This window comes from Lottia gigantea, assembly GCF_000327385.1.
Source record: "Lottia gigantea unplaced genomic scaffold LOTGIsca_38, whole genome shotgun sequence".
Classification (NCBI taxonomy): domain Eukaryota; kingdom Metazoa; phylum Mollusca; class Gastropoda; family Lottiidae; genus Lottia; species Lottia gigantea.
In genome coordinates this window covers 841855-856164 of record NW_008709295.1, presented here as the reverse complement: position 1 = coordinate 856164, position 14310 = coordinate 841855, and the positions used below count along the sequence as shown (strand labels likewise).

The following is a 14310-nucleotide window of genomic DNA, read 5'->3' as shown; positions in this document are numbered from 1 at the left end:
TTTCTAACAAAAAGTAGAAAGACATGACCAATGAGATTATGAGGCTGCAGATACTCACTTGTAAATGTGATTTTGAAGGAGAGTGGGATGTGACCTTGGTATAAATCTTGTAAAATTACAATGGAGACCAACAAAAAGAATAGTAGTGAAACAAAATGTGATCTTAATTTAATTATTTTGACAAATAGGTTAAGTTAAGATTTTCAATACTACAAGTATTCAAGTATCAGCATCAGGTAGAAAGACTAGGTGTTATTTGGGTAATGTTATAAAATAATTGAAAATACCTTAAATGTACTACAAAAAAAAGTAATTTTTAAATATCAAAATATTTGCTTATACTTATTGTTAAGATATTTATAATATAACTTCATAATATATTGTTAGAATTACCAAATATCATAGATAATAATTACGTATATCACTTAAATTATTTGATACCGGTGTAATTGGTTTTTCTAAGCTTTGTAAGGTTCAAATCTGCAGACATAGTACAGTTCATCTTCACTATGTCAAGTTATACGTATACCGGACATCATATGTATACAGAATATAGATAAAAGTCCATTGTGGTTTGTAAATCAAAGTTCACATTGACCAAGCACCTTGGGCCAGCAACCTTTTTTTCATACTTTGCTGAGAATTTACTCAAATTTGAAGCAGAAATGCATAAATGATTGTATATAAAGAAATATATCAATCTATTATATAGGGTAAAATGTTCCTGGCATTATCACATTAATCTTCAAATTTACCTTTTCTTGATGATAGGGACATTATGTATTTGAGTCAAAACTAAACTGAGCATGAGAAATGTTTTGTGGAGGCCAGAAACAGGTAGAAACTCGTGCAACCATTTTTTTTGCAGTCTTCTGCCAGCGGCTCTGATTGACTATATGGGTTAAATTAGTGATTTCATGAAAACATACAAATGGGTCCTGGCAATACAGATTGATCTTTTATGTTCAAATTCTATGAAACCTTACTTCAAGTACCAAAATATCTTCAAGTAAAAAAACTGGTAAGCTTTTCTATTATATCTTATAAATCATCAAATTCACCATATTGTGGTTATAATTTTTATTAGGAGGTTGTTTTTTTTCTTAGTTTGTTTTCTATTCTTGTAATAAACAATTAATAGTTATAGTTTCAGACACCAGCTCACCAGATAATTTTTATTACCACATTATATCGATAAAATTTTTTACCACTTTTTTTCATTGAAGAATTTCATTTGTACCTTAAAAACTTTATTACAAAGTCAATAGTTTAAAACAAATTGTTTTCTGGATCAAATACCCTAATAACATGAAAGAGTTGTTATGATTTGTCTGATATTATTTTAGTTACCAATGTCTTTCACTATGTAGTTGATTGTCAAGAGAAACCGAAACACTATGATAAATTGATTAGTTTCAAGGTATATGTACATACAATTCTGCCTGAAATCTAATAACTTGTGTTATAAACAACATTTCTTTGATTATAACAAATGGCTTGTTGAAAATAAATTGTTAGTCTGTTTATGTCTTATTTTGTCTCAGAGAATTTTAGACACCTGCAGGTAGTCTACTTCTGAATATTTATGACAGGAGGTAAATTTTTCCCCCAAGAATTGTTCAACTGTGCTTGATGTGATCACAGAGAAACTGATCAATTTTGTATTGAAATAACTGTTGGCCTTATGAACTCATGCTCCAAGGTAAATCTGTGGACACTATTAATAAAAAGTACAAAACCCATCTTATTGAAAGAATCTTTACCTAATAAGTCCTGTGGGTATAGAAAATGAATAGTGAGCATGTCATGTTGAGAATTGGCTGTGATCATCAGGTCACACTCAATACCCAGGAAAGGCTTTTTGTGTGTCTTACATTTGCACCACCAGTACCTAACAATGAAGACCATTATGAAGATGCAAATGTCTTTATGGTTCACAGCAGGCTCCAAGCTGATGATTTGAACCAAAAATCCTCTCAAATCAATCACCTTTCAAAATCAATTTTGGCGGGGGCACTATCATTGGCAGGTATTTATTGTCTGGGCAAATTACAAAGTTATAATTTTTTTTTAAAAATTTTTTAGGAAAAGTAGAATAGCGGCCTCAAAATAGAATTTCTCTACGTTGATAAAAATATTTTTTGTAAGTTTATATTTAAAAGAAACACATTTCCCTCCTAGAAATTTCAACCCAATAAAGTCTCATTTTGTGGCTGAAAATTGTCCTCTGTAAAAACAAATTTTGAAGACATTTTGAAGCTGCTATTCCAATTTACATAAAAATAATGGGAAAGATTCAAATAACTTTTTACTTTGGTCAAACAATAGTGACAGAAGAATTGATCATGAGACATTATTTGAACACTCTAAGTTGTTTCCTTGCACAGATTGTCTTTCCTTTTAAAATAAGCATATTCGGGCTGTTCTAATTTTGAAAAAAAATAAAAACTAGTTAAAAGTAAAAACATGTTTTATTGCAACAACTGACAGTAAGCATTATAAGCAGACTGTTTATAAGCTATAGCTGTATTGATAACATCAGCTGATTGAGTTATACCACGACCAACTATTATCACATCATTTCCACGTTTACTAATAACTTCTTCTGGTGTTAAATATTGCTGCCCTAGATCATCACTTCCTTTTTTTAACTGAACACCTAAATGAAAGAATTTCAACTCAGTCAATAAATATCATTTATTTCAACTTCAATTTGGACAAAACAATGTTGTTGTAAAAAAATTAAAAACTTTGTCCTTGTCACATGAAGATTTTAGGTAAGGTAAGCTGACAAAAAAGAACTGATTGAGAAGTTTTTCCATTTATATAATAACAGGTGATGTCATGATGCAGACATGTATTTTGAATAATAAAATCCTTTTCTGGGCAACAGTTTAACTTTCACAAAGTAAATATTTTATAATTCGTATTCATGTATATCAATAACACACCAATAGGCTAAAGGTCAAGACAGTCCTAGAGGACAATTTTATACGCCCTCATGAAATGGGGGGCATATATTGTTGTCACTAATGTCTACTTATAGGATCAATTGCCCTTGTTCAATGGTTCAAGTCTACCATGAAATAAAAAAGATTTTGATTTCTTTTGTAAGCTACAACCAAACGTTTTGTGTATACATGGGGAAACTTGTTCTGAAGTTCCAAGTAATGGCATTTGACTATAATGCCGTTATAAAGAGTATTATCTGGTTATCGTGTTGAATGTTGAGTCCATTTGGCCTCACAGCCTGTAGTTGATCGATCCAATTATTTTCGCGTTGTAGACGTCTTAGCTTAGATTTGATACTAGGTGATGTAGAAACTGCTTCTATAGGCATGATGAGATGGTTTAAGTGATTCGCAATTGATCTGTCCTTGCCATGCACTATATCATAGTGATGGCTATTGAATCGCTTTCAAAGCACGTTTTGGGTCTCTCCAACATATTGTCCATTGCATCTGTTACATGAAATTGGGTATATGATATTCTGATCTGTGTTTATATGTGCGAAAAGTAGAACATCCAATCCAATAAAAGGTGTGTTATTCTTAATTTTTTGAAGAAGTCTTTCAGAATAACCCCTCTCCCTTAATTTGAAAAAAAAAACCTAGTTTACAGACAGATTCAAAATCAGCCTGTTGAAATAGTGTGAGTAATTGCCCTTGTTCTTGTAAATGCATTCAATTTTTAGCATGTAAACACTTTGTGTGAGTGTTTGTTATCAACCAAGGATGAACTCTATCGAAAATCAGAAGAATTGGAAAATATTTAGTTTGAGTTATTGCTCTTGTTCTTAAAAACTCTTTTAAGTTTTAGCCTGTAACAATTCTTGACAGATTTTGACTAAACTTGGTAATATTATTCAGTATCACCCCAAAAAGTTCAAAAGAAGTGTATGACTGATGACGGTGGAGAACCACATCGAAACGTTGAAGTAATAAATATTCTAGAAGTATCTATCCATAAATTGTCTTATTTATCTATAACCTGTGCTTCTAATATGCCTATGAAAGATTGTATGACTGAAGGTTGAATATTTCATACTGGTGATTGTTACTGTACTGCTAAATATTTTAATTTAAAATCAAAACTGACAGTGGGCATATATTACCTTGCCTGGCAAGCTATCTTTCAACATACAGTCAAACTTGTATTGAACATTCGGTCTATTGAATGCTTAAAAGTGGCTGATTACTACAGGGCAGTTTGATGAACACAGAGCAGTTGGTAATTGCAGGTATTTACTAACAATAAAAATAGGCCTAGTAACACTTTAAATAGCAATACCAATGTATTAACTAAGATTAAACAAACCTTTAAGGCAAGTCTGTTTTACACTTTGTATTTTTTATGGCTTATTTTTTCGTGGAAATTTTGGAAATTTTGTTATGAATTGAATTTAAAAGCTTGTTGCACAATTTAAAAATTAAAAAATTAATAAGAGTAAATATTCATGGATTATAACCAAAAGGATTTTCTGTTTGGTAGTAATTAATTGTGAGTTTAATTTATTGGTATTGGATTATTGACAATTGGCTACTTATTGGAGGGTCACATGTGTTCAGGGTCAAGAAATTAAAGGTGCTTGCTGTATCAAGAGTGGTAGTACTGAATAGAGGTAAATTGAGTTACTGTTAGTACAAGTTTGAATGTATCATCTTTTAGCTTTTGAGTCTAAAAACTGTTTACCTCCCCTATAATAAATACCATGCAGGTGGTCTGGTGAGGCTTGACATGCTTACATTTCTAAAGCACCTGATGGCATTTTGCAACTAGGTTTGCCATCTCAGCTTTCTTTTTAAAGAGTTCATATTTGCACTCACTGTACAGAAGTAATTGACTCTGAATTGAATTCTGAATATTCTACAGAAAAAAGATCATATAGCTGCAAGCATCCCTATAACAATTATGAATTCTATTGCATTACAAGTTGTACACACCCCATATACCAAATTACAACTCTAAAATCTACTAATTTAATTTCTGCTAACCTGGTGTTAAATGGAGCAGTGTAGGATCATCAGATAATCTATTCTGACAGATAAATCCTATAACAAAATCTTTATTCTCTTCTGCTAATTTAACTGTTGCTGTAAAACAGAACATATTTAAACACACTAAGGTGGATTTAAACTTCTGATGCCGTCAACCGTCGTATTACGCTAGTATGCGCTCGTGGTCGTCAGCGAGTACTTGCCATATAACATCGCAAGTCGGCGTAACATTTTCGAGAGTTCGAACTTTTACAACTGAATTTGCATGAGCCAGCGTTTCAACCAATCAAAAGAAGCTAAAAGATAACAGAAAAAAACGAATATGCATGCGAGTATTGTGCGTGTGTGTTTACATTTGGGACAAAGACGCTAACGCGTGGTAAGGTCTGTGGGCAATCTTCAGCTCACGCCATTAACCGGCGCTTACATATTAGGGCTGTTGACTCTTTCAGAAGTATAAATCTACCTTTAGAACACTGAACAATTAAAGTTTGCGATAGCAGCATCCACTGGAAGCGAACGTTACTTGCCATCTACCTACCTACCTACTGAACAATTAATGCTGAATAGGACATATTTTGAAAATGATTCACTACCCCTTTTTACCAGTGAAACGATTGAAAATAATTTCAGGTAGCTGAAAATCAGATATTTTACTCAGTGAACTGTGATGACTATATCAATATTAGAACTGAAACCATGTGAAGGATATTTGGAGAATACAAGAGTTACCTGCTGTATACTCTGCTGTTATCATATTACCAGTAGAACTCATCTCAGCCACTAATAAACATCCTTTATTCTTCTCTAATCCAATCTGTAATCAAATTCAATATAATCTAAATGAATTCACATCTATCCTACAATAAGACATTTTTTCGACCTGTCTTTTTAAAGACCCACTCACATTCATACATTTTGTGAATAAAATATTGTTTATGAAAAAAAAAACCTAAGCCCTGCGACATAACATGCCCCATTATATTGTGGATATAAATTCTTTCCAAAGACTGTAAATGTACTGAATAGGTCTCTATAGCCTTAAACACAGTAGTTCAAAATGTGAAAAAAAATTTCTCTCTCCGCTGAGAGACATGTTTACTTCTGTAGGCAGTTGGTATGACAAGCAATTTTCAATTTGACAATAAACACACAATGTAATTAATTAATTAAACTGTCAAGGTTGCATACCTTGATTATATTTATATATTGTACATTGACGCTAAATTTTATGAAAACTTTATACGAAGATATTTTGTTTTCAATCCTAAAAATACTGTTTTTATATCTTTCATTACATATGTGTTTATATTTCACACTAAATTTTAAGAAAATTAAAAGATTTTTTTATTTTCAATTCCAATATTTTAATATACTGTTTCAAAATTACTTTTTTTACTTAGTTTACTAAATATTAAGACCACAATAGTTGTAAGCAAAACTTTTACCCTGTGCCAGTGCCTTTATTGAACAGTAACTGTTACTTTCAATTACGGTATCCTAATCATTAAAATGGAAATTATAAGATACATTCATTATATCGAGGGACAACTCTGTAATTGTATTTAAGAGCCAAAATTGAAAACCTGAATGAAAAATGAATGAAAAGAGTTCTATGTCTTACTTTTCTGCACCTAATGGGCTAACGAAGACAGAAAGTGGAATAAGACAAAACAACTAAATACAAATACCTAATTTCATAAAAATGTGAAAATTATTCATTTTACAATTTTACTGCACACAATATTAGTCTACATAGAGTAAAAATATGAGCATTAAAACTCTTCAAAAATCATGTTAGTCCAATATAAATAATATCATCAATAACATTTTGACCCTTTTAGAGCATTTTTGCAAAAATATTACAAATGAAGCATATCAAAATTCATGTTCAAATATGAATATACATGTACAAGATAGCTTACGTTGCAAGGTAACATACGCCCACTGGCAGCTGTCAGAAAAAATAAAACAGTCTTTAGTGACTAAAGTACGAATTTTCTCATATTGAAGAAATTATTTATGCTGAATAATTCCACAAATTTTTTTTAAATCAATATCAATAACCCAAATACAACAAACAATTAAATCACACAGCTCTAATCAAGGGCAAAAATCAACTTTTGACACGTGTTTACAAAGTCAAGGGCAATAACTCAAAAAATAATAAAACAGTCTTTAGTGACTAAAGTACCAATTTTCTCATATTGAAGAAATTATTCATGTTGAATAATTCCACAAAATTTTTTAAAATCAATATCAATAACCCAAATACAACAAACAATTAAATCACACAGCTCTAATCAAGGGCAAAGAACAACTTTTGACACGTGTTTACAAAGTCAAGGGCAATAACTCAAAAAAATTTCATCAAAAATATCTCTTGTTAGAACTTGTCCGAGATCTTATTAATTCCAATGATCACACCTAGTTTCATCAGAATCGGTTGAAAACTGTAGCTTCAATCCTGCTCACAAACTATTTTTAGCAAATTTCGACACATTTTAACAAAGTCAAGGGCAATAACTAAAAAATCATTTATCGAAAATGCGTCAAGTTAGAACTTGTCTGAGATCTTATCAATTACAATGATCACACCAAGTTTCATCAGAATCGGTTGAAAACTGTAGCTTCTATTGTGCTCACGAACTATTTTTAACAAATTTTAATGCGTTTTTCGTAAGTTAATGGCATTAACTCAAAAACATTTCATCGAAAATGCGTCAAGTTAGAACTTGTCCGAGATCTTATCAATTCCAATGATCACACCAAGTTTCATCAGAATCGGTTGAAAACTGTAGAGTCAATCCTGCTCACAAACTATTTTTAGCAAATTTCGACACATTTTAACAAAGGCAAGGGCAATAACTCAAAAACCATTCATCGAAAATGCGTCAAGTTAGAATTTGTCTGAGATCTTATCAATTCCAATGATCACACCAAGTTTCATCAGAATCGGTTGAAAACTGTAGCTTCAATTCTGCTCACGAACTATTTTTAACAAATTTCTACGCGTTTTTACAAAGTCAAGGGCAATAACTCAAAAACCGTTCATTGAAAATGCGTCAAATTAGAACTTGTCCGAGATCTTATCAATTCCAATGATCACACCAAGTTTCATCAGAATTGGTTGAAAACTGTAGCTTCAATCCTGCTCAAGAACAATTTTTAACAAATTTCAAGGCGTTCTAAGTCAAGGGCAATATCTCAAAAACCGTTCATCGAAAATATGTCAAATTCGAACTTGACCGAGATCTTATCAATCTAAAGCATCACACCAAGTTTTATCAATTTCAGATAAAAACTGTAGTCTCTATAGTGCTCACAAGAAATGTTGACGGACGGACCGACGGACTGATGGACCGACAGACCAATGGACCGACGGGAAGGGGCGACGACAATATACGACCACATATTCATGTGGGCGTATAAAAACTGATTGTCAAGAAATGTGAGTTACCTGTTTTAATGCTGCAAGAACACCAAGACCAGATATACAATGAGCATTGATTATATCAGCCCAACTACTTACATGATATATACCATTATTATACTGTAACTTAACAGTATTACCTATATCAGCATACTTTCTACAAATACATAATTACAAAACAATTTTGATGATATATTGTAATAATAATGCCTATCAAAAACCACACAGTAGAAATTATCACCATCAATATCCATATCACCATAAGTTATTCTTCAGTAAACTACAAGTAATTTTTGAAAACACTTAAAAGTTTAAGCCTTTTCACTAATAACCCGGTGCTAGTGCCTTCTGTTGAATAGTGACTAGTTGCTTGTCAACAGTAACAGGTTTCTTTTAAACCACCCTAATCTGTAACAATATGCCAGTGCCTTCTGTTGAATAGTGACTAGTTGCTTGTCAACAGTAACTGGTTTCTTTTAAACCACCCTAATCTTTAACCCTGTGCCAGTGCCTTCTGTAGTGACTAGTTGCTTGTCAATAATAACTGGTTTCTTTTCAACCACCCTAATCTCTAATTACTTATGTTTAAAGATTCATTGAATTAAACAACATCAAGTTATTACTGCATCTAATCCATTGACTCATAATTCAAGTCCAACAAGCTGTAAATGGGTAAAGATAATCCTGGAAGGATCTATGCAGTGAGGTTTGGCCAGGGACCAGCTGGTAGAAAGGATCCTTAATTGTGAACCTAAGTTGTTATCCTTCTAAAATATAGTTGTTTGTTTCTTTCTTTTCTTCTTTAGGCTCTTTTGGTAACCCAGAAAACAGCGATTTGATTGGATTGTAAGCTAGTGAATACAGCCAATCAGAGCCCTCAACATAAAGACTGTAAACATTATGGCTTATAGTTTACAGATTTGCTGTGTTCGCTAGCATACAATAAAATACAATTGCTGCACGTACAAACTTCTGTGATACAGAGCCTAATGAAGTAATTTAAGTAATATCTTGATGTTGTGAAGATGAAGTTTAGCTGTTCAATTCTAAATTTTAGGTACATACCTATCTTCAAACAGAAGAAATTTGTGTTTCTGAGCCATCTGAAGTAGTTTGGTAATAAAATCTTGAGAGAAATCTTCAACTATATCAATATGTGTTTTTACCATACACACATGTGGTCCAACTTTATCTACTAGCTATACAAATACAAAATCAGACAACATCAATAGTTGTTTAAATGAGGAAAATTTGAAAAATTTTCAAAAACTATAGGAAATATCTGATTTTCTTCTGCTTTGTTATATATTTTTTTTCTCCGTAAGTCACATTAAACTCCATACATTATCATAAGTAACATTCTCTAAAGTTTTCTCACACCATTTTCTCAAACTGTTTTCTAGGAGGCTCAGTGGCTCAGTGAGTTTAACGCTTGCTCACTTACTCACAGCGGCTGTCCTGGCAAAATTTCCCTCATTGCACCCTGCATGGCGTTGCCAGTCTTCATTAGCCCACGGGTGCAGAAAATTAGGACGTAAAAGTAAAACTGCACACATTTCATTTTTTTATTTTCAAACATAATAATTAATTTCTTTACCATCAATTTAGCTCATATTTAATCAATTTAGAATAGTATTTTAAGATAGCTTGCCAGGCAAGGTTATATACGCCCACTGGCAGCTTTGATTTTGAATAAAAATATTTAGCAGTACAGTAACAATTACCAGTATGAAATATTCAACCTTTAGTCATACACTTCTTTTGAATTCTTGAGGGCGATACTGAATAATATATTGAGTATGAGTTATTGCCCTTGTTCTTGAAAATATGTTCAATTTTTAGCTCGTGAACACTCTAGAAGGCAAATATTCAATCTTCAGCATGGTACTGAATAATAAAACCAAGTTTTGTCAAAATCCGGCAAAAATCATGCCTTTTAGAATTTAAGAGCTAAAATTTGAAAGCGTTTTCAAGAACGAGGTCAATTACTCCTATGAAACATATTTAGATTTTTTTGATTTTCAATAGGGTTCATCCATGGGTGATAACAAACACTCAATCCAAGTTTCGTCAAAATCCGTCAAGAATTGTGCCTTCTAGAGTGTTTACAAGCTAAAAATTGAACGTGCATTCAAGAACAAGGGCAATAACTCATACTAAATTTTTTTTTGGTGATTACGAACACTCACACCAAGTTTCGTCAAAATCCATCATGAATTATGCCTTCTAGAGTGTTTACGAGCTAAAAATTGAACGTGTTTTCAAGAACAAGGGCAATAACTAACTAAAAATTTTCGATTCTTCTGATTTTCGATAGGGTTCATCTTTGGGTGATTACGAACACTCACACCAAGTTTTGTCAAAATCCGTCAAGAATTGTGTCTTGTAGAGTGTTTACGAGCTAAATATTGAACGCATTTTCAAGAACAAGGGCAATAACTTATACTAAATATTTTTCGATTCTTCTGATTTTCAATAGGGTTTATCCTTGGGGGATTACGAACACTCATACCAAGTTTTGTCAAAATCCTGAATTGTGTCTTGTAGAGTGTTTACGAGCAATTGTGGACGGGACGAACGGATATGGGTGATGGCAATATACGCCCCCCATTTCATGTGGGCGTATAAAAATAGCTCTAAAACTAAAGGATCTCATTCTATATTCAATTTAGAACTTAAACTTTAGTTCAATATGAAGAGAAAAAGTCAGTAAAGCTCACCTCTAATATTTGTTGGGATTGTGTAAAATCAGCTGAAACAACTAAATTTGATTTTTTTTCTTCCATTATACCAAATAGTTTCTTAGTCATCTGATTTGTACATAATTTACCACGCTCAGTAAATGATAATTTCTGTAAGAAAAGAGAAGATATTATACAAAAACAACAAGCACCTACACAGAAGCAAAATTCATGGCAAAATCCTTATCAAATTTAATTCAAAGCTCTCGCCTCGTTCACCTACATAAACAAATTTTCATATGGTAAACAGTGAAGTGATCCAATACTGAATGGACAACTTTTGTTTCTTTCATATGCCAATTGAAGATCATCTTCACAATGTCAAGTTATTACGAACTTCATACTTATATTTAATCTGCAATAGCTACCTTTCTTGTATTACAGAAGTTTGTACATGCATCAAATATATTGGATCGTAAGTTAGTGAATCCTGCCAATATGAGGCAGAAACAGAAACAATAAGCCATAATGTTTATAGTCTTCTGTAGAAAACTCTAATTGGCTGTATTTGCTAGCATGAAATCCAATCCAATCGCTACATTCTGAGATACAAGAAAGGAGGCTATTGCAGTCAAGGTATAAAACAAAGTTCATAATAGCTTGAAGTTGTGAAGAAAGAAAGAAACAAACAACTATATTTTACAAGGATAAGAAGTTAGATTAACAGTTAAGGATCCTTTCTACCAGCTGGTCCTTGGCCTTGGTATTGATCTTTCCTGGATTATCCATACCTATTTACAGCTGGGTTGACTGGAATTATGATTCAAGATGACTTATTAACTAAACAACTGTGCTACAGAACCTCACAAAGATGACTGAAGATTGAAAGGGCCTATGACAATATAGGTCAATGATATTGTAATACCTTGATTTGATTTGGTTGACAAGGTTGTGTATTTGTTGAGGGAGTGAATCTATTAACTTGAAGAAAAGATCTGACTTTTTCTACCATTTCACAATCTATCTTCTTTGATCTTTCTAGAATTTCCATAACCTGATTCAGACCCATTACACTGAAATGAATAATAATCATTTATGTTACCGGTACAAGATAATATAAAGATAGTGAACCACAGCCATATACGCCCACCACGGCTTAGATATTCAAATATTCAAGATTTTACGAACACTCACACCAAGTTTCGTCAAAATCCATCATGAATTATGCCTTCTAGAGCTACAAGCTAAAAATTGAACGTGTTTTCAAGAACAAAGGCAATAACTCATACTAAATATTTTTCGATTTTCCAGAGTCTCAATAGGGTTCATCCTTTGGGTGATTACGAACACTCACACCACGTTTCGTCAAAATCCGTCAAGAATTGTGTCTTGTAGAGTGTTTAGGAGCAATTGTGGACAGATCGATGGATGGATGGCCGGACGTACATGGGTGACGGCAATATACGCCCCCTAAAAATGATTTGAATTTGGAAAGTGATTACCTGTGTAATGTTATACCATGTTGTTTTAAAACATCTACAGCACCTTGTTCTCTATCTAATAGTACTATAGCATCACTGACTTTAATACCACAAGTTTTTAATGCCTACAATCATTATAAATGGTTTAACTTTCTAACATGTCAATAACCTCTTGAATGAAATACTTTCCAAACAACTGCCATATCTTATCAGAGTTGCCTTATAGAGAAGTCATGTTTTGCAAGAAATCGTGATCAGATATGAAAATTGTGGCTTGCAGAGCTAAACTCAAATTCATATATTTTTTTATTTTACAGATTTTAAAAATAAAGGTTTTATCTTTTGATAAACATAGCATGTCAAAATCCGGAAAGAATCATGCCTTTTAGCGTTTACGAGCTAAAAAATTAAAAGTGTTTTCAAGAACAAGGTCAATAACTTCCATAAAACATTTTGTTATTTGCAATAGGGTTCATCCACGATTGATAATAAAAAATTTCCCTGAATTTCGTCAAAATCTGTCAAGAATCATGCCTTTTAGAGTGAAAAATATTTGGCAGTACAGAATCAGAAGTATATAATATTCAACATTTATTTTGAATTTTTTAGGGTAATAATGAATAATATGCATTGGTTCATCCATTTGTGATAATAAACAATTTCACCCAATTTCTCCAAAATCTTTCAAGAATTATGCCTTCTATAATGTTTGCGAGATAAAAATGGAACTTGTTTTTAAGATTTTTTTTTATTTTCAATAGGGTTTATCCTTAGGTGATTACAAACACTCACACCAAGTTTTGTCAAAATCTGTCAAGAATTGTGCCTTCTGGAGTGTTTACGATGCAATTGTGGATGATCTACGGACAGACAGACAGACCAAAGGATGGATATACGCCCCCATTTCATTTTAAGTTTATCATATTTAATAAATATCAAAGAAATTTTGCAGGTCAGTAGCCAAATTTCTGACAAAAAAATGAAGAAAAAAAAAAATCTGCCCCGGAAGTGATACTCTGGCCGGCATTTTGATTTTCCTGAAATGCATTGATTTTTCTTCAGACATTACAGCTTATTCGATTTGAATGATTTTTGTGTCAAATGAAATTAAAAAAAATTTTTAAGATCTCTGGAGCCCGATTTTTGAATTTCATTTTCGCTTTTTTGCAATTTCCGGATGAATTTTTTCCAACTTTGAGGGCCCATATTTCGTCACCTTGACCGTGATGACCTTGACCTTTATTGGGTCAAAGGTCATTGACCGTGGCTATCAATTGATATTTTGATATTTGACCTCTGGCATCTACTTCCGGTTTTATAGCGGTCCAAAAAAAGTCAAATTCGCAACTTTGGGCTGCTCTAGATTGTGACCTAATCAACCTAGAGGGTTGTTTTTTTTCGGATTCTCAATGTGCTCTTTCCAGTGATATAAGCTTAAAACAAAAGTTTTTTAATGCAAAATTGAAATACGAAATTTTTTTAAATTTAAGTTTTTTTACAATATTTTCGCTTCATTGAGATAGGTATGGGTATATCTTTTGTCCTATATGATGTAAAAGGTTGAAATTTGGCTATCTGCTAGACATTTTAAATATGATTCAATCTATTACAAAAAGTTGAAATGGGCGAGGCAAATATTACTCATTATTAATATTTTTGAGCAGAGGCATAACTTGCATTGGATACGTTTGTCAAAAAGGGACTTCGCACACAATTAC

At 32.4% G+C, this 14310-nt stretch overlaps 1 protein-coding gene across 1 annotated transcript in view; it reads right to left on the bottom strand.

Moving 5' to 3' along the window:
- Positions 1 to 2453: 2453 nt before the first annotated feature.
- Positions 2454 to 14310, bottom strand: part of LOTGIDRAFT_217260 (hypothetical protein) — a 16318-nt gene continuing 4461 nt past the window's right edge. Inside the window, exons 4-11 of the mRNA XM_009059202.1 lie at positions 12614 to 12717; positions 12037 to 12184; positions 11151 to 11282; positions 9496 to 9629; positions 8458 to 8587; positions 5730 to 5814; positions 4995 to 5093; positions 2454 to 2659 (exon numbers count right to left, since the gene is read on the bottom strand). Coding sequence (XP_009057450.1) covers positions 2472 to 2659; positions 4995 to 5093; positions 5730 to 5814; positions 8458 to 8587; positions 9496 to 9629; positions 11151 to 11282; positions 12037 to 12184; positions 12614 to 12717 — 1020 coding nt within the window. The 3' untranslated portion in view covers positions 2454 to 2471. The remainder of the gene's footprint in view (positions 2660 to 4994; positions 5094 to 5729; positions 5815 to 8457; positions 8588 to 9495; positions 9630 to 11150; positions 11283 to 12036; positions 12185 to 12613; positions 12718 to 14310) is intronic.